Consider the following 24,532-nt stretch of genomic DNA (forward strand, 5'->3'; position numbering starts at 1 on the left):
CGGGTACCTGGGGCAGGAACATCTGCAGGGAGTCCTGAGTGAGGATGGCCGTGGCCGTGGCAGTGGCAGACGGGGGCAGCACGATCTTCTCCGGGCTGGACGCCAGGCCCGGGCTGGGCTGGGGGGTGGTGGCCTGAGGCGGGTTGGCGGGCTGGGGCGTGGGGGCCTGGGAGGGCGGCGGCTGCTGCGCCGGCGGCTGCTGGAGGCCCAAAGGCAGTGGGGTGCTGGCCGCGGGGGGCGCCGGGGGGGCCGCCTGCACGGCGGCGAGGACGGGCGCGGCCTCCCCGGCCGGGGCCGGCGTGGCGGGCTGCACCAGGCCGTCGGGGGCGTTGAGCATGGCCACGGCGCTGGGCGGCAGCGTGACGCCCTGGAGGACGGTGGCGGCGGCGGGGCCGGCGGGCGCCGGCTGGCTCTGCGTGGGCAGGCTGCCCGCGGCCAGCGACACGGGCATCTGGAAGAGCGCGGGCTGGCCCACCTGGATGGGCGCCGAGAGGATGTGGGCGGCGCTGTGGGCCCCCGAGTGGGGGGTCAGCACGGGGCCCAGGCTCAGCGGCCCCGCCAGGTTCTGGTTGGTGAGGATGGGGTTGGCGATGAGCTGCCCGCCCGCGTGCGGGGCCGCGGCCGCCAGGATCTGCCCCCCCACGTTGGCCGGCAGGGCCGAGAGCGGCTGGGGCAGCTGCACGGCCGAGGCGCCGGGCAGCAGGAACTGGTTCTGGCCGGGCAGCACGTGCTGGGCGGGGATGACGATGCTGCTGCCCTGGTTCAGCAGGTGCACGCTCATGGGCTTGCTGAGGGCGCCGGGGGGCGGCGGCGGGGCGGCCCCCGGGGTGGAGGCGGGCGGCGGCTTGAAGACGTTCGCCGCCTGCAGGGCGGGGGCCGGGAAGCCGGAGAGCACCACGTTCTGGCCGGCCTTGCCGGCCGCCATGAAAGTCAGGTTCTGGGGGGCCTTGGGCTGCTGCGGGAGGCCCCCCGCCTCGCCCTGGATGGTGAGGGTGGCGCCCGCGGGCGCGAAAGGCTTGGGTGTCAGCTGGTAGAGCTTGGGGGGCAGCACGCCGGCCGGCTTGGGCTGGATGGGCGTGGGCGTGCGGTGCAGGATCACGTTGGGCGCGGGCACCAGCGGCGAGGTGCCCAGGCCGGGGGCCACGGCCAGCGGCTGCCCGGAGGGGGCCGCGGTGGCGGCCCCGGTGGCGGCCCCTGCGCCGCCGAACACCGAGTTCCCGCTGAGCGTGGTGGCCACAGCGGCCGGGAGGCTCTTCTGGAGGACCAGGCCGGCGCCCTGCGGCGAGACGCCCGCCGACGCCAAGGTCACCGGTTCCGAGGGCCCGGCCGCCGAGGCCAGGTAGCCGCTGACGGGCACCTGCTTGGCCAGGAGCTGGGAGGTGGAGCCCGGGTTGAGCGCCATGACGGGCTGGCCCACCACCTGGATGGGGGCCAGGCCGAGGGTGGCGGCCGCGGCGCCCCCGGGGCTGCCGTTGGGCAGGCCCTGGAGGCCCGGGATCGGCTGCAGGGTCACGTTGCCCAGGCCCACCGGCTGCAGGAAGGGCTGGACGCTCAGGGCCTTGTTGACCACGTCCTGGGGCGGCACCAGGGCCTGGTGGGCCAGCACGGTGGGCGGGGCCTGCAGTCCCAGCAGGTCGGTGCCCCCCGGGAAGAGGGCCTGGGGCCCCGAGGCCACGGCTGCGGCCCCTGCAGCACCCGCCTGGCCGGCCCCGCCGTCCGCGGGCTGCAGCGTGGGCAGCTGGAAGGGGCCCAGGTCCAGCTCAGCCTCGGCCTCGAGGGTCTGCTCGGTGATGTTGGCCTCCTGGAGGCTCTGCTGCAGGATGTCGCAGGGCTGGTCGGCGCTGCCCCCGCCACCGCTGCTGCTGCTGCTGCCGCCGCCTCCGCCACCGCCGCCCCCTGCGGAGGGCGAGCCCAGGATGTCATCCTCCAGGAAGTCTAGGTCCACGCTGGGGGCTGGCTGGCTGGGCTCCGGGTTCAAGTGGTTGCCAGAAGCTTCCTGCACGTGGAGCTGGAGGCCAGAGAGGATGGGAAAGGCCTGCGATGAGCCAAGGGCCGGCTCAGGGCGCGGCTGAGACAGACACTGGGTGCCGGGGAGGGGGTGCGGGCACAGCTGCAGAGAACATTCCTCTGGAACAGGCTGCACCCGGGTTGGCGCCCTGCTCCCCAGGGCGTAGCTGGGAGCCTGCTTCACCTGCTTCACCTGCCTCTGTCCCCACTGCACATATCGGTAGACCAAACACCGTTTGCTAAACCGTCCTACGAGGCCCTTGATTCTCACCTGCAACTCCAAAACTGAGCCACACTGGCTGGCTCTGACATTTCTTAAATACTTTCCATGCACAATCCACAACATGTGGGTATAAATATGTGTATGAGTATTTGAACCATCACTCCACAGGCAATAATTGCGCTCATGGCATGGAATCCAGACATGAAGGTCCTGGGGTGAGTGGCCATGTGACCAGAGGGCTTCCCAGGTGGTCGTGACATTCACTGACGTCAAGCACGGGAGGTGCTCGGGGCCCAACCGGAGACCGTGTGGGCATTAAACCACGAGAGCAGTGATGGGAACAATGATCACGGAATAAGAAGCATAGGCTCATGATTCCAGGTCTATAAAGGCAATAACACGAAATGATGTTTATTTGTTGGCTTCTGGGTGCAATCATTTGTATTGCGAAAGAGAGCTTATTCAGAGAATATATTATTATAGCTGTGAAAACTAAATGAAAATTACCGTAAGGGTCTGGCATAGAATACGTGTTCAGTGAACGACAGTTACGATGATGAAGAGGGAGGAGGAAAAGGGGCGGAGGGGAGAGGAGCAGGGAGGCAGAAGCAGCAGGAGAGGAAGAAGAGGAAGATAAGGACATTCAGCAATGGGTCCAGCACAGCCAGGCATACAGCAGGTGCTCAATGAATGACCACTGCGGTGCCCACTCTGAGCCTTGTCCATCACCCACATTCACTTTTCAGATGAGACTGAGGTCCGTGTCAGTGGTCCCTTTCCCCTACCTGGTCACCCCCAAACAGCTGAGCAGGGACAGGCCTCCAGGACCTGCTCCCAGAGAAGTATTCCCTGGGGAAGCCCAGAGCCAGCCTCTGCCTCAGCTCCCAGAACAGCTCTGCATCCTGACCCCTGCGGTCTCCGCCGAAGGCAGGGCCCAGCCAGGGTGCTCCCGCTGCTGAGGTCCCACCTCCCAACCCCGCTCTCTGACTGCCTCCCACCCGCCGCCCAGCACAATGCATCATGGGGATGAGTGTCATGTGACCCTTCCCTCCTGCCTTCGGGGCCTCCCGCCCGCCGGCTGATGCTGTGGATGGCTTGGGGATGCCTGGGAGCCTGCAGCCTTCCCCCATCTGGGGGGCCACTTACCCCAGGACCTTCATAGAAGGCACTTTGGGCCTCCCCAGGATTATCCAGGAGGTCGTCACCATCGAGCTGTAACAAGACCCGCCCCCACCCAAGGTCAGAGGTCAGCTGGACAGCAAACCAGCCGTGCTCAAGAACAAAAAGACAAAGACGAGGTGGGGGGCAAGACGACCCCAATACTGAGTCCCTCAGCCTGGCTTCCAAGGCTCTCCTGACACCATGGCTGCCGCGAGGAGAATCCTGCCTCCGCCTTTGCCCAGGCCGTGCCCTGCCTTCCCCAGGGTAACTCATCCTTCAGGGCTGGTCCTGTACGCCACCTCCTCCCATCAGCTCTAGGTCCCTCCACACTAAGTTCCTCCAAGTAGCCGGCAGGTCCCTCAGCCGGCCCCGTTCTACACGGCACTGTCCCTGGGAGGCAGCAGGGATGGGCTGGCTTCCCCGGAGCGCCTTCAGGACCTAGGACAGAGCCCGGGGCCTCACGCGCCCAGTGGCCGGCAATGGCAGGGGTGGCCTCGCCAGTCTTGCCAGCGGATGTCTCTCTGGAGCCACGGACTGTTCCCAACAGCCCTCCCCGGGTTCCTAGAACCCGCACCAACCCCCCAATCACAGAAACCCATGTCACAGCTGCTCAGTCGCTCAGGCCAAAATCCAGGCGGCATTCCGGACACCTCACTTCCTTGACATCGAGTGTAGGAGTTGCCTCCCACCCAGACCCCACGGCGCCTGGCCCCTCCTCACCCCTGCTCCGGGGACCAGGCCCGCGTCATCCCATTGCACTCGCCTCCACTCCACCCTCCGATACTTCTCCGTTCCCTCCCTACGGCTGTGGGCTGGCTCGGGGACTTGCTTCTGGCGAATACAATCTGACAGAAGTGACAGCGTGTGACTGGAGACAGGGTCATAAAAGGCACTGAGCTTCGGCCCTTGGGTCACTCACGCTGCCGAGTCGTGAGGACGCTTAAGTAGCAGCCCCAAGGAGATGTCTGAGAGGTGAGGAGCTGTGGCTCCAGCTAAAGCCAATAAGTTGTGGAAGCACATCTTCCGGCCCCAGACAAGCCCTCAGATGACAGCAGCCCCGGCCGACACCTGTTTTGCAACCCCAGAGAGACCCTGAGCCAGACCCCCAGCTAAGCCGCTCCCCGATGCCTGACCCTCACGAACTGTGAGAGCTCTAAGGTGCTGGCTTACGTCACCGAGCGTAGGGACAACTTGTTACGCAGCCCTCGGTGACTGATACAACTCCGCGTGGATCAACAGACTTCCACGCTCCCCTGCTCTGTCCCACTCTCCGGGGTGATCGAGTATGGCTTCCTCCTGCTGGATAACACGCCAGAGCTGCCTGACACATTCAAAATAAAACCTCAACTCCTTGCCCTGACGGGTTTGGCTCAGTGGATAGAGCATCAGCCTATGGATTCAAGGGTCTCAGGTTCGATTCCGGTCAAGGGCATGTACCTTGGTTGCGGGCACATCCCCAGTGGGAGGTGTGCAGGAGGCAACTAATGGATGTTTCTCTCTCATCAATGTTTCTAATTCTCTATCCCTCTCCCTTCCTCTCTGTAGAAGGTCAACAAAATATATTAAAAACAAAACAAAACAAAAAAACTCAACTCCTGGACCCAGGTCTTCAGGGCCCTGCACGCCCAGGTGACTTTTCTCACCTCATCTCACCTCCTACCTACCAGTCTCCCCTCCAGTCCAGCCTGCCAACCTTCTCTCTGTTCCGCAACCATGCCACCTTTCCCCACCTTTGTGCCTGCTCTTGGCCTGCCCGGAGCACCCTGGCACTGCCCTCTGACCTTTCAAGTTCACCTTCCACATCACCTCCTTAGAGGGACCCGCCCTGACCACACTGGTAAAGAAGCCCCCACCCCCACTCATTTCCTTTCAAACCTCTTCTTCTTCTTCTTTTTTAAAAAATATATTTTATTGATTTTCCACAGAGAGGACAGGAGAGGGATAGAGAGCTAGAAATGTCAATGAGAGAGTAACATTGACCAGCTGTCTCCTGCACACCCCCTACTGGGGATGTGCTTGCAACCAAGGTACATGCCCTTGACCGGAGTCGAACCTGGGACCTTTCAGTCTGCAGGCTGACGCTCTATCCACTGAGCCAAACCAGTTTCGGCTTCTTTCAAACCTCTTCTGTTGTGCAAGTGACACTACTCTCCCTCGTCCTGTTCTGTAGGCACTTTCCACGGTCCCTTTTACTGGTTCCTGGCTACTCGGTTGACCAAGGAAATGTGGGCGGCGTGATGTCAAGGATTTGCCACCTCCTTTGCTCTCCTCGGCAGCCACCCTGCCCGGCTCCCGGAGGTCAAGGGGTAGGTGTCTCCTGCCTCAGGGAACATGTCAGCTCCCCATTCCACAGCTCCTGCCCCGGACACCTCCTGCCCCACAGATACTCACCTTCTCGGATCCATGTAAGAAGTCATTGAGGGCCTGAGGGTCACTGAAAGAGAGAAGGGAAGAGGCACTGAGGAGGCCAGGGGCGGGCGGTGGAGGGGAGGGGGAAGAAGGGTGGGGGGAGCCAGTTACTCACCATATCACGTCTAGTAAGCATCTCCCATCCTCATCATCCATCGCCACTGGGTGGGGCGGGCAGGGCGGAAAGAAGGCAAGGGAGAGAGGTTAGACTTCAGAGCATGCCAGGGCTCCCGTCAAGGACCGTTCCGGGGTCAGGCCCCTGGGTGGGGCAGGGGGTCAGGGTTCTGCTCCCATGGGCACGGGAGGGGTGGGGGCGCCCTCCCCGCAGAACCGCTTTTCTTCCTCCCGTCTCCCTCTGGGTCCCAGAATCTGATAACGACGATGATATCACACAAGACTAAGTGAGCCTGAGAGCCTGACCTGCACAGCCTGGTGCTAAGCACTTCACACTCTCTTAGCTCATCCTCCCAGTATCCCTCGGAGGAGCGAGGGGGGGGAGGTCGGTCCTGTCACTCCCACTCTGCAGGTGAGTACATGGAGGTTGAGCTGGCAGCATCATGAGGATGAGGATGAGGGTGCAGGCAGCTAACATGTGCTGAGCGCTCGCACTGCTCCAGGCCCTGTCCCACGTGCTGCCCAAACGTTAGCTTGTCCAACGCCCGGGACAGGGAGGGATGTCAGTCCCGTCCTACAGGTCAGGGACCAGCAGTTCTCTGCATCCGCCCTTCCACCCCTAACACCCTCCCTCCTCCAAGCGTCCACCTGTCCACCTGGCCAAACTGCCCCTCGAAGACCCATCATTCCCTCCGTCCAGCACAAAGGACCCAGCCTCCCCTGCCCACCCTTTCCCCCAGGGATGCTCGGAGGACAGGGAAGCCACACCCAGTCCCCCCACTCTCCCAAGTTCAGCCCAGGGCCCTCTCTTCTCAGACCGTCCTGGACCCACACAGCTAATCTCACACGCTCGCTCAGCTGGCCCCACCCCTCACCCTCAGAGCATGCTCTGAACAGCCCTCACTGAGCCTCCCAGGCCCACTCAGCTCCCTGAGCCCAGGTGCCAATCACTCTCCCTCCCAGCCCTGGGACCGCCCAGGAAGGCCCGTCCTCGGCTTTGCTGCATTGAGTGGCTTCTCTCTGACTCCGTGTCCCAGGCCTGTCTGTCTGTCCCTCCCCCGCCCCTGTGCCGCCAGGTCTGTGGCCTACCAGCCCCTGCCCTTCGCTACCGGCCACAGGAGGGGGACAAGGCAAGTCTGCTGAGAAGCTGGAGAAAGTGGGGAGGGAGAGCTCCCCGGAGCTGGGTGGAGGTGGGGGGGTGCAGGATGCCCACATGGCCTGGGGGCCCGGCTGGAGACGAGGGGCTGCAGGCCCAGCCCAGGGGCCTCGGGGGGCCAGGAGGTGAGCTAGGGGTGCATGGGGCCCCCCTCCCCGCTGGTTACCTGTGCTACCAACGAATCATGAAGGGAAGGAGAGGGCGTCCACTCCAGGTCTACGCGGGGCCCCCGGCAGGGGACTTGGGGAGTGTCCCTTCGGGAGCCAGCTGTGGAGAGAGAAGGAGAGAGAGGCTGAGTGAGAAGTCAGCGGAAGGAGGGAGATGTAGCTGGGCGGGGAGTAACAGGATGGGGACAGGAGAGGGAGTGGAACGGTTGAAGATATGAGGTTAGAGGAGAGGTCAAATCCACTTTATAACCACACAAACCAGCACTATGCATGATCACATCCACACACACACTGGGCCGCATGTACATATGCTCAGGACAGGGTAGACACACCTGGCACATAATCTACAATAACAGAAGTGTGATATGCTAATGAGACCGGACGCCCTTTCGGTCAACCTTCCAGAGGAAGCTGGGGCTTCTGGGAAGCCTGGGTCCTGGGTGCCAGTGGGAAGCCAGTGCCGGCAGCCAGGGGGAGGAAGATCTACTATATATATATAATTGGTTTTTTTACAGAGAGGAAGGGAGAGGGATAGAGAGCCAGAAACATCGATGAGAGAGAAACATCGACCTGCTGCCTCCTGCACACTCCCTACCAGAGATGCGCCCACAACCAATGCACACGCCCTTGACCGGAATCGAACCCAGGACCTTCCTGACCACAGACCGATGCTCTATCCACTGGGCCAAACTGGTTTCGGCTAAATATATATCTTTTTATTGATTTCAGAGAGAAAGGGAGAGGGAGAGAGGGAGAGAAACATCCATGATGAGAGAGAATCATTGATCGGCTGCCTCCTGCACGCCCCCTACTGGGGATCAAGTCTGCAACCCGGGCCTGTGCCCTGGCCGGAATCAAACTGGTGACCTCTAAGCCACACCGCTGGGCAGGAAGGCCTGCTCTTGCAGGAATTTCGTGCACGGGCCTCTAGCAGTGTATAACTCTGCACAACGGCATTTACCGCCACATCAGCCACAACACCCAGCCGATCCTGGCGTCTGCGGGACTTCTGTCCCCACGCTTCCGGGAACGCTGAACAGCGCGTGCCAAATCCCACGCCCAGGAAACACAGGGGCTAAGTTCCTACAAGCCCCCCCACTCTCTCACCCACCAATCCGTGGGGCCGCTGTGACTCCGCAGGAAGCCTGATCTCCTATAAACCGTGGGTTGTTTACACTGAGTACGCAGCCTCGATGACACAGTCCTTCCTGCAGGCGCACCCGCCTCCCTGGTCTTAGGAACACTAGGCAGGGCCTGGGCCCTCCGCTGGACACACGCGTGGTTTGCGTTTCTCACGGCTCCGCACACGTCTGCAAGCGCATGGAAAAGCTGGGGTTACCCATGGGAGCGAGCAGGCCAACTCACAAACGCAGAATCTGTGATTCAGGAGGTTCCACTGCCAGGGACTCCGAGTCACTGATGCGGGCCCACTGTGTGCTGGCACGCGTTTTAGGCAAACCACTCTGTGCATTAACCCGTTTTCCCTCCTCTCAATCCCTATGGGCGGGGCTTTGTTAGCCCCATTCCACAGACGAGAGACTGAGGCTCAGGACGGCTATCAAAATGCCCAGGAGCGGAGTCCCCTTCTCAACCCCACTCAGCCGCTAAAACACAGAAGATGCTCTTTGCACGATTCTGTTTTAAGATCTGACGCAAATATGGCAACAATGTCAAGATAAGAGGGGCAGGTGACTGCTCCCGCAGGCTTTTGTTATCGCTTTAGGAATGCCGATAGTGAGATAGATGCGATAAGACAGAGAGGCAGGCAGAAGAGGAAGGAAGGTGAGCCCACTTCCCTCCTCCTCACCCAGAAAGGCCTAGAAAGCAGCCATCACAAGGCCAGAGTCCCAGGTGCAGCCCCTGGCCTGGGGTCTCACAGGCCCTCAGGGGCTTTTCAAGAGAGCAGGTTTCCAAAATCTCCCCACTTTGTGATCAGCCAGGAGGGCTGTTACCCCAGCGGCCTCTCCAAACCCACAGCGGACTGTAGCAGGAGGTTCCAGACTTCGAGAACATTTTAAAAAATATATCTTATTGATTTTTTACAGAGAGGAAGGGAGAGGGATAGAGAGTTAGAAACATCCATCAACTGCCTCCTGCACACCCCCCACTGGGGATGTGCCCACAACCAAGGTCCATGCCCTTGACCGGAATCGAACCTGGAACCCCTCAGTCCACAAGCCGACGCTCTATCCACTGAGCCACATCAGCCAGGGATACTTTGTGTATTTTTTAAACGTCCCACAATAAAGAGAACAACATGTAATGATAAGCAGGCCTGGGCTCCTCTCAGATGTCCCCCTGTCAACTGGGCACCCAGGTTGGCATCTGTCTCCCATTGGGTTGAAGCCAAGAGGTCCAGCGTGGGGTGATGGGTCTGCGGTTAGGGGGGCTCAACTCCCTGCTCCCCCACGCAGGGGCGGGGTGACCTTGGGCAGCTGACTTCGCCTCTCTGGACCTCCATGTCCTCAGTTTCCCCATCTGGAAAATGGGGATAACAGTATGTTTCCCCCATAAGAGTGTTTTACACCAGGGGTGGGGAATGTCCGGCCCTCGGGTTGCATAAGGCCCGTGAAATAGTTTGGTCTGGCCCTGCCAAGCCATTCGGAGTGAGCTAATTAAATGTTTGACCTACTATAGCAAGCTATTAAAAAAAAAAAAAAAAAAATATATATATATATATATATATATATATATATATATATATATATTTCAGAAAGGAAGGGGGAGGGAGAGAGAGAAAGATCAGTGATGAGAGAGACTCACTGATCGGCTGCCTCCTGCATGCCCCGCACTGGGGATTGAGCCTGCAACCCGGGCATGTGCCCTGGGCAGGAATCGAATCAGTGGCTGTGCAGGGGGCATGTAGACGTATGCTGGACAAGCCGGTAGCCACAGGAGGCTATATACATTAAAGTTCAAGTTAATTAAGTGAAATCAGGGCAAAGGACTTGAACAGACCTTCTCCTAAGAAGGTACACAAATGCTACAAGCACATGAAAATATGACCAAGGTCACTCATCAGGGAAAATGCAATCAAAACCACAGACACTGGCCCTGGCCAGGTAGCTCAGTTGGCTAGAGCATCGTCCCAATACGCCAAGGTTGCAGGTTCAACACCCCCCCCCACCCCCCATTCCCCACCACCCACTCCCGTCAGGGCACTTACAGGAATCAACCAATGAATGCGTAAATAAATGGAACAACAAACTGATGTTTATCTCAAATCAATAAATAAAGAAAAATAGAAAGTAAAAGTAGATTTTAAAAACCACAGGCACAGCCCTAACCGGTTTGGCTCAGAGGATAGAGTGTCGGCCTGTGGACTCAAGGGTCCCGGGTTCGATTCCGGTCAAGGGCATGTACCTTGGTTGCGGGCACATCCCCAGTAGGGGTTGTGCAGGAGGCAGCTGATCGATGTTTCTAACTCTCTCCCCCTCTCCCTTCCTCTCTGTAAAAAATAAAATATATTTTTTAAAACAATCAAAAAACCACAGACACCACTCACACCCATTACGATGGCTACTGTCAATAAAACAGAAAATGGCCAGTGGTGGCGAGAACGAGGAGACGGGAACCCTGTGCACGGCTGGTGGGAACGCCGAGCGGCACAGCTGCCGTGCAGGACCGGCTGGCGGCTCCTCGGGAAGTTAAAAATAGCACCACCATGTGGCCCAGCAACCCGCTTCTGGGTGCACATCCAGAGGCACCAGGGCCCCGAGGAGGCGTGTGCGCGCCCCTGTTCACGGCGGCCCAGACGCAGAACACCCCCTGTCCGCCCACAGATGAACGGACGGATGAGCAAGATGGGGTGTGTACACCATTCAGAGAGGGAACCCTGACCCGGGGTACATCGCGATAAGCTACAGAAAGACAAGTGCCACCGACTCTACTTTGTGGTACACACACACACACACACACACACACACACACACACAGGAAGCAGGATGGTGGCTGCCAGGGGCGGGTGATATTGGGGGGTTTGGATTGGGGTGCAGAGTTTCAGCTCCACAAAATAAAAAGAGCTCTGGAGAGGAACGGTGGGGACGGCTGCACAACTTAATGCCCCTGAACTGTACGCTTAGAAACGGCTAAAGTGCCCAGCCGGTGTGGTCACGGTTCGATTCCTGCGGGCGTGCAGGAGGCAGCCAATCAACAATTCTCTCTCATCATTGATGTTTATCTCTCTCTCCATCCAATTAATAAGAAAAAAATATTTTAAAGTGGCTACAATGGTAAATTTTGTCATATGTATTTTACCACAATTGAAAGAATAGCCAGGACCAGTTTGGCTCAGTGGATAGAGCGTCGGCTTGGGGGCTGAAAGGTCTTGGGTTCGATTCCGGTCAAGGGCATGTACCTTGGTTGCGGGCATATCCCCAGTAGGGGGTGTGCAAGAGGCAGCTGATCGATGGCTCTCTCTCATCGATGTTTCTAACTATCTCTCTCCCTTCCTCTCTGTACAAAATCAATAAAATATATTTAAAAATAAATAAATAAATAAATAAAATAAAACGATGAAAATGAAAAAAAAGAAAAGAAAAGAAGAATAATTAGGACTATCCAAGTTTTAAATAAAAATATTTATAGCCCTAACCGGTTTGGCTCAGTGGATAGAGCGTTGGCCTGCGGACTGAAAGGTCCCGGGTTTGATTCCGGTCAAGGGCATGTACCTTGGTTGCGAGCATATCCCCAGTAGCGGGTGTGCAAGAGGCAGCTGATCAATGGCTCTCTCTCATCAATGTTTCTAACTCTCTATCCCACTCCTTTCTCTCTGTAAAAAAAAAAGAAAAAAAATCAATAAAATATATTTTAAAAATATTTACTGTATATAAAAAGTAAATGAAATTACACTTTGTCAGCCATGGAAGCCACAGAGCAAGGGCTCAACAGCAGCCACGAGTAGCCGGTGGCTCCCGTCCGCCGCTGGATACAGAAGCCCTCCACGTGGCAAAGCCCCACTGGACAGTCCGGTCGGTAAGATTGGCGGAAAAGTAAAAATCGGTGGAGTTGGTTGATTTGGGGGAGATTGTCCCGGTTTTACTATTCTCTCTGCTTTGTACACATTTGAAATTTTCCACAATGAAAAATTTTAACTACAAACATCATTTATTGTCAAATCATCTCTCTGCTTGTTTGGTTATTTATTGTGCCTCCCCCAACCAAACACCACCCCCATGAGCAGGAGTTTTTGTCTGTTTTGTGCCCTGCAGGGCCTGCACAGTGGGTGGCACACAGTAGGAGATCAATAAATATTTTTTAAAATATATTTCATTGGTTGTTTTTTTTTACAGAGAGGAAGAGAGAGGGATAAAGAGTTAGAAACATCAATGAGAGAGAGAAACATCCATTAGCTGTCTCCTGCACACTCCCTACCGGGGATGTGCCTGCAACCAAGGCACATGCCCTTGACCGGAATCGAACCTGGGACCCTTCAGTCCTCAGGCCGATGCTTTATCCACTGAGCCACACCGGTTTCGGCTCAATAAATATTTATGAAATGAATCTGCAGAAGTAAAACAAACCCGTTCGTTCGTTCGTTCATTCATTTGAGGGGCAGCCTGGTGGCAAGGGCATGTATGAAGCGCCCGCTCTGGGTCAGCGTCGGGAGAGCCGAGGACGCTGTAATGAGCAGAAGCCGGTGCAGTCCTTGACCTTGGGGACACAGCCAGTGGTCTCAACCAGGGATGGCAATGGATGCCCCTCTCCTCGACACACACGTCCTCAAAAGCTTCCGGAAATGTGACTCCCGGGGACACAACCGGTGTGCAAAGCTGCCAACTCTGAACTGTTCACAGGGGAGCCATCACGTGGTTCCCGCCGGACTCCCAGAATGCAGTGGGCACACGGACAGAGCCACAGCCAACCGACGAAGGGCACACACACAGCATGAATGAGAGTCTGCTGTTGTAAGCCACTGAGCTTTGGGGCTCACTTGTTACTGCCCATCACTCCGTCAGAGCTGACTGCTGCACCCTGGAAAGCCCGCCAGGGGCCCCCTGCTTCCTCCGTCTCAGGCCTCGGCTAACTCTGTACCCACCGATCCCTCTCCGGCCCCCGTGAGGCGGGAAGAACGCTGACTCAATGAAAGAGAAACACCACATGACCTCACTCATTTATGGATAATAAAGAACATTATAAACGGATGAACCAAGAGATAGATATAGAGACAGTAAAGCAGACTGTCAAATTACAGCAGGGAGGGGAGGGAGATCTGGGGGAGATAAGAGATCAACTGAAGGACGTGTATACATGCATATAAGTACAACCAATGGACACAGAACTCTGAGGAGGGAGGGTATGTATGGGAGGAGGGTGGCAATGTTGAAATATGTACACAGATAATAATTTAATTTAAAAAAATGTGAAGAAAAAAAAAAGAACGCTGACTCACATCTCACAGCTCGGAAAACAGAGCCTCAGAGGGACCAGGGCCACCCCACAGGGGCGGAATTCGAACTCAGACCCTGGGATTCTGAAGAGCCTCCTCCCTCACCACCTGGCATAAAAAGCAGGAAACGCCAGCCTGGAGACGACAGGCAGTTCCGGAGGACAGCCGTGACGCAACAATGATAGCGTGTCCTTCCAGGTGCGCGTGTGAATTCCTCTGGCACATGCAGTGCCACGGGAGTTCTGCGCTGTCACGGGGAGCTGTGCGGGGGCCAGGACGCTAACGGGACAGGAATTCAGGGCTCCGTGAGCTCCAGACGCCGGCGGACTGCAACGCCCCGGTACGCACGTGAGTAACCCTGGGTCACTTACAAGTCATGAGAAGCAAGTGGACAGGGCTGTAGCGCTGGTTGATGGGAATGTCGGGACGAGAAGAGGCCACGTCTGGCTGCTGCTTTTCTTTCTTTTTTTTTTTTTAATATATTTTATTGATTTTGTACAGAGAGGAAGGGAGAGAGATAGAGAGTTAGAAACATCGATGAGAGAGAGTCATCGATCAGCTGCCTCTTGCACACCCCCCACTGGGGATATGCCCGCAACCAAGGTACATGCCCCTGACCGGAATCGAACCCGGGCCCTTCAGTCCCCAAGCCGATGCTCTATCCATTGAGCCAAACCAGTCTCGGCTGGCTGCTGCTTTTCCAAACACGTGTCCCCACCCCCCTCCTCTCCCTCCCAAGCAGCCTGATGCTGCTCAGGGTGACCCTGGCCAAGTCCACGGTGTCAACAAAAGGCTGTGGTTTGAGTCTGTCTTTTGCAAACAATGGGCCAGCTGAGGGCTGCGAAATCAAATCAGCAGGCTGTGGCCAGGATTTTTTTTTTTTTTAATTTGATTGATTTTTATTCTTTTAAAATATATTTTATTAATTTTTTTTTACAGAAAGGAAGGGAGAGGATTGCGAGTTAGAAACGCCGATGAGAGAGAAACATCCATCAGCTGCCTCCTGCACACCTCCTACTGGGGATGTGCCCGCAACCAAGGTACATGCATGCCCTTGACCGGAATTGAACCTGGGGCCCTTCAGTCCTCAGGCCGATGTTCTATTCACTGAGCCAAACCGATTAGGGCTATTGATTGATTTTTAGGGAGAGAGAAGAAAAGAGGGAAGGAGGGCTATTGATTTATGCACTCACTGATTGATTCTTGTATGTGCGCTGACTGGGGATCAACACGATGCTCTAGCAAATTGACCTACCCAGCCAGGGCCAGATTTTTTCTTTTTTAATTAAATGATATAGAATATAAAATGGAATGGGATAGAATAGAAAAGATTAAAAGACAACACATGTTAAGGATCAGCTTGTGACATGGTTTCAATTATGAGTGTCTGCAGGGGCACATATTTCCTACTGTGAGCTGTCGTCAAAACAGCTTTAAAACAATCAAACGCCTACCCCTTAACCAGTGGTCCCCAGGCTTCCCTGCAGCTCAGTGAGGCGTGGCTTCCTGCACTCAGGAAAAGACAGAGGGCACAGGGTTGGGTTCTACTCAGCGAGGCTCTGGGGGAAGGCTCTGGCAGACTTTAGAGCATGTTCCTTCCAGAGTATTCAGACAGAATTGCTCAGAAAGAGGCTTTTGCTCCTTGCTATCCGCATTGGACACAGTTGTGATGACCGGAGCTGTGGCAGCCAGTTTGCAACCATGAGGCAACCAACCCGGGGCCGACACGGTCCCTTCCAAAGGGTGACCCCTGAGAAGAGAGGAAAGGGCTGGGTTCTTAACACCTCCTCACGGGCTGCCTCCCTGGAGACACTTCACCCGGACCATTTACGTTCCTATTAGGTGTTCCTTTATTTACAGTCAGATACAACCTGACATAAATGAGCTCACACCTCTGGTAACTTTGCAACCTATCCCAAGGGCCCTTCTCTGGGGCAAGGATGGGACTCTGTGAGCCCACTGGGCAAAGAGGCCCGGCCAAATGGAGGAGAGCTGATGGTGAGGGAATCTGAAAAGAAGGACCACCACGGTGACAGCAACAGGAGCCAAAACTCTTTCCTTCCTCATCCCACTCGCTTTGCAGCTCCCCTATCAAAAGATGAGGTCTAGCCGAAACTGGTTTGGCTCAGTGGTAGAGCGTCGGTCTGCGGACTGAAAGGTCCCAGGTTCGATTCTGATCAAGAGCATGTACATTGGTTGCGGGCACATCCCCGGTAGGGGGTGTTCAAGAGGCAGCAGGTCGATGTTTCTCTCTCATCGACGTTTCTGGCTCTCTATCTCTCTCCCTTCCTCTCTGTAAAAAAATCAATTTTATTTACATACATACATATATATATATATATATATATATATATATATATACATATATATTTATATATTATATATTATATATTTATATATATATATTTATATATATATATAAAAAGAGATGAGGTCTAACCCAAGCAGTTCACGTCCCTCCCAGCTCAGCCAGAGGGGCAGGTCAGGCCAGGCACTGGGGATGTGCTTATTTCTAAGGCGTCTGTGGTGCACTGAACGATGGCCTCCCAAAAAGATACGTTCACCCATCAGAATCTGAATGTGGCCTTTCTTATTTGGGGCGTGAGGGAGGGAAAAAATCTTCCCATATCCTATCTATTAAAAAGGGAATATGCTAATTGACCATCACACCCACAACCAATAAGGAGGGAATATGCTAATTGACTATCACACCCTCAGAGACAGCGGCGCCCACAGCCACAGAACTGTGGCACCCAGTCTCTGCCACCCTGCCAGCGCGGCAGGCACGTGGCATGGCATGGCTGCTCTGCACGCCTACCTCTGGAGTCCCCCAGTCCCCTCGGCCCCCCAGCTGCCCAGGACCAGCCTGAGGCACAGGCAAGCCTTGAATATCAGCTGCCCAGCAGCCCAGGGCCACCCAATGCTCAGGTAACCAGGGTCAGCTGAGGTTGGCGCTGCCGGCAGTGGCAGCAGCAGAGGTGTGATGGGGGCATCGCCTTCCCCTGATTGACAGGTCACCTCCTGCCCTTGAGGGCTCCTGGACTATGAGAGGGGGCAGGCCCGGCTGAGGGGACCCCCCCCCCCTTCCAGTGCATGAATTTTCATGCACTGGGCCTCTAGTATTAGTATAATTGAGAGGAGATGAGGTCATCCTAAATGATCTTGTCGAGCCCAACATTTAACGACTGATGACCTTTTAACAGAAGACACAAAGGACACAGGCGTGTGAAGACACAGGCAGAGATCAGACTGATGCGGCCACAACACAGGGAATGCCTGGAGCCACCAGACGCCCAAGGAGGCCACCCAGGGCCCTTCCCCAGCTCCTCAGCAGCCACAGCTGGCCGCCTGCAGGCCCGCCCAGGCCTTACCGTTGGGCTTCTGGCCTCCAGGGCTGAGAGGTTACATTCCTATGATTTTAAGCCACCGCCTGGGTTGTCATTGTTATAGCCTGGCCAGTGTGGCTCAGTGGTAGAGCGTTGGCCTGCACACCAAAGGCTCATGGGTTCTATTGCCAGTCAAGGGCACGTACCTGGATTGCAGGTTCGTTCCTGGCCCCAAGTCAGGGCACGTGTGGGAGGCCACCAATCAATGCCTCTCTCACACAGATGTTTCTCTCTCTCTCTCTCTCTCTCTCTCTCTCTCTCTCTCTCTCTCTCTCACCTTCCATTCTCTCTCAGAATCAATGGAAAAAAATATCCTCAGGTGAGCATTATCAACAAAAAATAAAAAACAAATAAACACTGCTTCAGGTGAAGATTTTTTTTTAAATAATAAAAATAAATAATTGAATGCAGGATGTAAGTTATAAGACAGACACCCGTCACCTATATTGGGTACATAATCTATATATACACAAAGGAACCCAGCCAGGGGGCCCAAGGGGCCTCAAATCCAGTGAGGTGCTGACACCCGCGAGACCCGGATAAGGGCAACACCCACCAGGAGAGAGGACCCCCTCTCCAATCCCCACGAAGGAGACTCTCCCCGCGGAGGCCCACCGAGCTGCCAGCACCGGGGGGTAGCCGCCAGCCTGCTATGTCTATGGCAAAGCCAGGAAAGGAAAACAGGCAAGAAACGCTGGCTGCCTGCCCGCTCCCACCCCTCTGGGGGAAGGGAGAGAAAGAGCAATTTGAAGCGCAATTAAAAGCTACCCCGTCTTCACTCTGAGCGACCTTTAGAGCCAGATTCCTTACGACAGAAACCTGTGCCCTATACACCGGTGTTGCTCAGAGAGGCCTGGTGTCTGCCTCCAAACAGCCCAGCGTATGGCTACACACGAGACATGTTTTGTGTGTTCTCTGGGTGTTCTAAACGCAGGCCTGCCGAGAGACCCAGGTACCTCAGGAGGTTTTAGGTTTCTTCCTCCTTTTTTTTTTTTTGCCTTTATCTCTGCTCTCCTTTGTCGCCGGGCCAGGGAGACTCCCCGCCCCCACCAGCACTTCCACCTCCTGCTCCCTTTTCCTTCCCTTCAAAAGGCCGATGTCTATCTGACACGCTGTAAACCTGATTTATCTTATCTGCGGCCTGTCTCCTCCACCGGGAGGGCCGGCAGGCGGGAACGCTGACCGCACGGCTGCCGGCTGCTGCTCTGACCACAGCTGAGGCTGAACAGCGTAACCCCGACCCCAGACCCAACACGGGCATGGAGCGGATACACCCACAGGCTGACAGAGGACCGGGGGCTGGGCTCAAGACGGGGCACCTGACACTGGCACCCCGAGAGAACCTGGAGGTGGGAGGGAGGAGGAGGTGAAAAGTCGAGGGGTGGGGGTGAAATCGGGCCTCGGCACAGAAAGCTGCTCAGAGAAGGGAGAACGGAACAGACGCCGCGTGAGAAAGAGCAGTTCGGAGAGAGGGGGCGGTAAGAGGAACGGGGGAGGTGAAGAGGAGATGGCCCAACTCTACAGAACCTGCCTTCCCTGCCTGCCCCCTCAACCCCCCCTCCCCCCTGCGCACCAACCCGAGGGGCAAACGCACCCAGTCGGTCTACACCGGCGGTCCTGCCCCCCCAGCGCCAGGAGCCACCCCATCAACAAGGCCACCCAAACTCCAGGCAGAGGTGCAGACAGCCCCTGGGGGCGGCACCCCCTTTGTGAGCCCCATTAAACCCATCAGGATACCCCGACACAGGGCACAGGACCCTGAGGCAGCCACCTCCCCGTCTGCAGGGACAATGCGGACCTCTAGCTCATGGGTGGCGTGCAAACCAACATTTCTCAAGACCACACAGCAAGCGTTAAAGAGCTGAAACCAGCAGCGGGACGAGGATTCTAGAACATTCTGTGTGTGGGGCACGCCTCCCTCAGTTTCTACCTGGCATCATACGCAGCCTGGGGCTACTCTCTATTACCTCCACCCTGTGAACAGCGGGATAGCCGCGGACCGAAGGACATATTCTGGAACAGCGGCCGCTGTTCTAGAATGTTCACAGCATCCCCGAACAGGAAACAAGCCAGGTGCCTGCCAACAGGAGCACGCAGGAGCCCGGCAAGGGAAAAACCACGCGATGGAATACTACACAGCAATGAAAAAGGAAGCAAAACCAAGCACCAATACGCGCCTCGGGCAGGCACCTCAGAACCGGGTGCTGCAGGATTTCACACGCCAGGTACCAGCCTGTGGAGTCAGAACCGGGTGGCGGCCCCCTGGGTGGGATGTCTGGGATAGAGGTTAGGAAGGGCACAGGCGTCTGTAGGGACTGGCCTCTTTCCTTCCCTCAGAGCCGGCCCGATGGGTGTGTCCTGCGTGTGTGAAACACCCGGCGAGGGGCTTCTGGGGAGCGCACTGTTGTGTGTGTTGTGACTCAACCAAAAGTGATCAAAAGGGGAAGAAACAATAACAAAGAACAACGGTCCCCTCGGCGACGGCTGCTGGAACGTAAAACGGTGTAACCGTGTTGGGAGCCGGCCCGCGGGTCCTCAAAAGTGGAGCCCGGAGCCCGGCTGGCGTGGCTCAGGGATCGTCCCCCTGGGAACCGGGAGGTGGCAGCTCCATTCGGGGTCAGGGCCCGGGCCCAGGTGTGGGGCTCGGTCCTCAGTGAGGGGGCGTGCAGGAGGCGGCCACGCAATGGCGCTCTCTCATTGTGGACGTTTCTCTCTCTCCCTCTCCCTTCCCCTCTGCAATCAATAAAAATATCAAAAAATGAAAAGAGTGAGATGTTTTTTTAAAAGTTAAACATAGTTTTACCCTATAAAACCCAAGATAAATGAAAACCCATGTCCCCATAAGAACAGGTACACGGCCTTGGAAACATGCTGAGTGCAAGAAGCCAGCCACGCACAGTCACATGTTATGTGATGCTGTTCACGTGAAGTGTCCGGACAGACAAACCCACAGGGACAGAAAGGAGCTTAGTGGTTGCCAGGCTGGGATGGATGGGGGGGTGGTGAGGTGGGTGATGACTGAGGGCCACAGGTGATTAAACGTCCTAAGACCGATGGCAGTGATGGTGACACATCTGCGTACACTTCACACAGGTGGGTTGCACAGAATGTGAATTATCCTATTAATAAAGAGGGAATGTGCCAATTGATCCTCACGTCGTCACAAAGATAGCCAATAAGAAGGGACAATGCTAACTGATGGCCCCACCCTCAAAGATGGCAGCACCCACAGCCAATAAGGAGGGAATATGCTAATTGACTGTCACACCCACAAAAGATGGTGCCGCCCACAGCCATAAGGTGGTGGTGCCCAGTCCCCTCAGCCCAGCCAGGCATCTGCTTCCAGAGTCCCCCCAGTCCTCTCAGCCCCCCAGCCGCCCAGGGCCGGCCCGAGGCACAGGCAAGCCTTTGATGGCGGCTGCCCAGCCGCCCAGGGCCGCCCTAGGCTCAGGTAACCAGCAGAGGCTTGTACTGCTGGCAGTGGCAGCAGCAGAGGTGTGATGGGCATTGCCTTCTCCTGGTCGCTGGGTCACTTCCCACCCCTGAGGGCTCCCAGACTCTGAGAAGGGGCAGACCAGGCTGAGGGCCCCTCCATCAGTGCATGAATTTTCTTGCACCAGGCCTCTAGTATCTCAACAAAGTTGTTTAAAAAAGGTTGGGAGGATGTTGTTTTATATCTGCCAGGTGGAACATAGGTGTTTTATCCTTTTAAAAAGCAGCGCATATGTACTGACCACACCAAGACACTTGATTAGCCCCATTTCACAGAGTGAAAACCGAGGCAGCACCTGCCCTGAGCTTGCCCGAGGTCACAGAGCAGGTGTGTCCAGAGCCCGGCTCTCAGCCCTTCTGTGGCTGGGCCCTCCCTCGGCCTGGTCCTTCTGGGAGTCGGGGAGGAGGGACAGACCTCCCAGCCTCCACCCCACCTCCCCACCGCCTCTGCGACAGGAAATGCCTCCTCTGCTTCGATAAGATCGCTCGTTCAATCATTCACAATTAATGATTTCCTGAACCCGCTGTTAGCAGCCTCCGCACCCGTCTCCCTGCCCCCGCCCAGGGCTGGTCCTCACAGGGATCTACCCGGTTAGCACGGAGGCAGCCCCTGTCCCTCTGGGCTCAGAGCTTGTCCAGGTGCCTGTCTCATGAGTCCTCACGGCTGCCCTCCAGGCCCCATAAGAGGGGCCCCTGTTCCTTCGGCCTCAACCCCACCCTCGCCCCTCAGCTCCTTCTCAGCAGGCTTCAAACGCACCAGCACGGCCCTGCCTGCGGGCCTTCGTGCTGGCGGCTCCCTCTGTCCAATGCTCTTTCCCAAACACCCACAAGGCCTACCCTACACCCCCTTCAAGTCTCTACTCAAACGTCACCCCCAAAAGTGCAGGGCCAATGCCGGCACCCCGGTCCCCTCCATCCTGCTTGCTTGGTGGTTAAGTCCATCCCCCATGATCTGACACGGTAAACCGTTTACCGGCGGATCTTAGATATTTATTGTCTGTCTCTGAAGTGGCTGCTTGAGCAATGTCTACTAAACACGGGGTACCCGTGCACAGCTGCGCAGTCCTGACCGCCCCGCCCCGGGGACACAGTAGACCCCACAGGACCAGAGCTTTCTGGCAGGGGGCCTGAACGACGCGCGAGGAAGGGGCTGCCGTGTTTGGATCCACAGAAGTGCTGCCCTCATTTCAGCGTGGAGGCCGCCGTTCAGCACAGAGCAAACTGCTTCTGCAGACCCAGCCCGCCACCTGCCCCGACGGCCCCGGTCCACGCCCCGCTCTGAGGCTAAGCCTACGCTGGCGCTGTCTGACCCGGACAGGGGACTTCCGTCCCGCTTCTCGGGGGTTAACTGAATTAGTGCGTGTGGGGTACACGCTCCGGGGCTCCCAGGAGGTGCCTGAGAAGCGGGTGCTGTAGCACTTGTTTCCAACCCCCCAGGCTCAGGCTTCAAAAGGCAGGACCCGGGGGGGGGGGGGGGGGGGGGCGGGGTTCGGAGCTCTGGGGATGCAGCCAGCCCTCTCACCCCGGCCCCGGCTCTGTGTCCTTGCCCAGGGGCAGAAACCCCAGTTCCGGGGCACAAGCCCTCGTGGGCATTCTTCACTCACAACGCACCCGCAGGCCCCTGGACTGAGCCGGACCTCCGGGATTTTCCTCGTCCTGCCGACTGGGGCTAGATGCCCGGAGGGCAAACCGACCGAGAGGACCTGCGCCACCACGCGAATAAGGCCGCGCCCGGGTGCCCGAATTCACGCACGGGGCCTCCAGGGGCCTGTGTGTGCTCAGCAGTTCTGGGACTTGCTGTATTTCAGCTCCCCCCCCCCCACCTCCCTGCCCTTTTCCTCTTGTTCCTCCGAATGATCTCGTTACTTTTTTTTTTTTAATATATATATATTATTGATTTTTCACAGAGAGGAAGAGAGAGGGATAGTTAAACATCTATGAGAGAGAGAGAGACATCAATCAGCTGCCTCCTGCACACCCCCTACTGGGATGTGCCCACAACCAAGGTACATGCCCTTGACCAGAATCGAACCTGGGACCCTTGAGTCCGCAGGCCGACGCTCTATCCACTGAGCCAAACCGGTTTCGGCTCGTGTTACATTTTTATGTTGAGACAGATTTTCTCTAACTTTTTATCAAAATCATGTGCCTCCCCAAATGCACACAATTGTAACACACTGTCACAAACAACACACCAGCCACCGGGACGGGAACAGGAAGATGACCTGCCCGCCCAAGGGAGCCTCTGGAAGGGAGGACCTCTCAAGGTCAAGAGCGAGGGACCTGACAATGCCAGGCGGGACGTGTCCCCCGGACACCTGACTCTCGCCCACAGGGTGAGAACCGCCAGCTGGGTTGCCTAAGACCATCGGAAAACACAGACCGTGATCTCCTGATTCATAACGGCAGCAGAATTATAGTTCTGAAGTAGCAACAAAAATAATGGTATGGTTGGGGGTCACCACAACATGAGGAACTGTATGCAAGGGTCGCGGCATGAGGAAGGTGGAGAACCATTGGTGTAGATAAATGTCAGAATCGGTAAGCCAAGTGGCAGAAGCCAGATGCAAAAGCAGCACACGCCGTGGGATTCCATCCACCCTGGGTTGGGGGATGGCAATGTTTTATGCCTTGAACTAAGGTGGTGGTTACGCAATGTCACGCATTTGTCAAAACACTCCCAACAGTGCTCTTCAGATGGATGCATCACATTGTAAATGAATTACACCTCCTCAAAGTTCATCAGAGAAGAAGGCCTCCGGGTTCCAATAAAATAAAAAGTATGACAATTTCCAAATGTGCAATTTTTTAAATTGATTTCAGAGAGGAAGGGAGAGGAAGAGAGAGACAGAAACATCAATGATGAGAGATCTCGAATCATTGTTTGGCTGCCCCCGCACATTGGACCGAGCCCAGGCATGTGCTGTTGACAGTAATCGAACTTGGGACCCTTCCGTCCATAAGCTGACGCTCTATCCATTGAGCCAAACCAGCTTGGGCATAATTTTTTTATTTACTTATTTATTTTTTTTAACACACGCAAACCCACATCTGGGATTTTTTAAAAATATATATTTTATTGATTTTTTTTTTTTTTTTTTACAGAGAGGAAGGGAGAGGGATAGAGAGCTAGAAACATCGACCAGCTGCCTCTTGCACACCCCCTACCGGGGATGTGCCTGCAACCAATGTACATGCCCTTGACAGGAATCGAACCTGGGACCTTTCAGTCCGCAGACCAACGCTCTACCACTGAGCCAAAAACGGTTTCGGCTGGGATTTTAACTTACAGCTCCATTACATTCACACAAAGCAACAGCTGTACATGGCTCCGCAGGTACCCCCGGAAGGGGGCCTGGTTCACTAAGTTCTGGTCCTCCAATGCACTACCGTCCCGTCTGTTTCTGCGCAGCTGTGAACGATGCTGAACTTGATAAGCTAGAACCTCCTGGATACATTGTTGAAAGGCTGAGGGCGGGATGGTGCTGGCGTGCCCTGTGATTAGTCGCAGGCGTCTTCAAACTACGGCCCGCGGGCCACATGCGGCCCGCAGAGGAGTCTGATCCGGCCCGCCAGGTTTTTTGGGCAGTGAGCGCAGCTGAGGTGTTACAGCAGGAATTAGTAGTTCATATAGTCCGGCCCTCCAGCTCTCTGAGGGACCGTGATCTGGCCCCCACTTTAAAAAGTTTGAGGATCCCTGGTTAGTGCCTCACAAAGTCTGCGAGCGCTCACACCCACACAGAACAGCGCTCTGGCGGGAGCGTTCCCTCCGGGGAAAGGCCTGCGTGTGGACGGCTGGGAGTGGGGGAAGGAGAGAGGAAGCCTCTGATACCATTTGAGTTTTAAAATGTGCTTTCTACAATAGTAAAAAATAATTTAAAAAAAAAAAAGTTTACTAATTTTAGAGAAGAAGGGAGAGGGAGAGAGAGAAACATCAATGAGAAAATCATTGATCCGAGTGCAGCCCCACAATGGGGATCAAGCACTAAACCTGAGCATGTGCCCTGACCAGGAACTGAACCGTGATCT

General features: G+C 56.1%; 1 protein-coding gene across 6 annotated transcripts in view; it reads right to left on the reverse strand.

Annotated features, from left to right (window-relative positions):
* Positions 1-24,532, reverse strand: part of BICRA (BRD4 interacting chromatin remodeling complex associated protein) — a 63,931-nt gene that overhangs the window by 11,821 nt on the left and 27,578 nt on the right. For 3 of the 6 annotated variants that reach the window (XM_045573685.1, XM_045573683.1, XM_036416387.2), the window contains exons 2-6: positions 7,237-7,337; positions 5,916-5,961; positions 5,783-5,825; positions 3,377-3,442; positions 8-2,008 (exon numbers count right to left, since the gene is read on the reverse strand). In XM_045573685.1, coding sequence (XP_045429641.1) covers positions 8-2,008; positions 3,377-3,442; positions 5,783-5,825; positions 5,916-5,956 — 2,151 coding nt within the window. In that variant the 5' untranslated portion in view covers positions 5,957-5,961; positions 7,237-7,337. The remainder of the gene's footprint in view (positions 1-7; positions 2,009-3,376; positions 3,443-5,782; positions 5,826-5,915; positions 5,962-7,236; positions 7,338-24,532) is intronic. The other 3 variants (XM_036416388.2, XM_045573682.1, XM_045573684.1) reach the window with 3 other exon arrangements.

The sequence above is a fragment of the Pipistrellus kuhlii genome, unplaced genomic scaffold (genome assembly GCF_014108245.1).
Source record: "Pipistrellus kuhlii isolate mPipKuh1 unplaced genomic scaffold, mPipKuh1.p scaffold_m20_p_55, whole genome shotgun sequence".
Lineage (NCBI taxonomy): Eukaryota > Metazoa > Chordata > Mammalia > Chiroptera > Vespertilionidae > Pipistrellus > Pipistrellus kuhlii.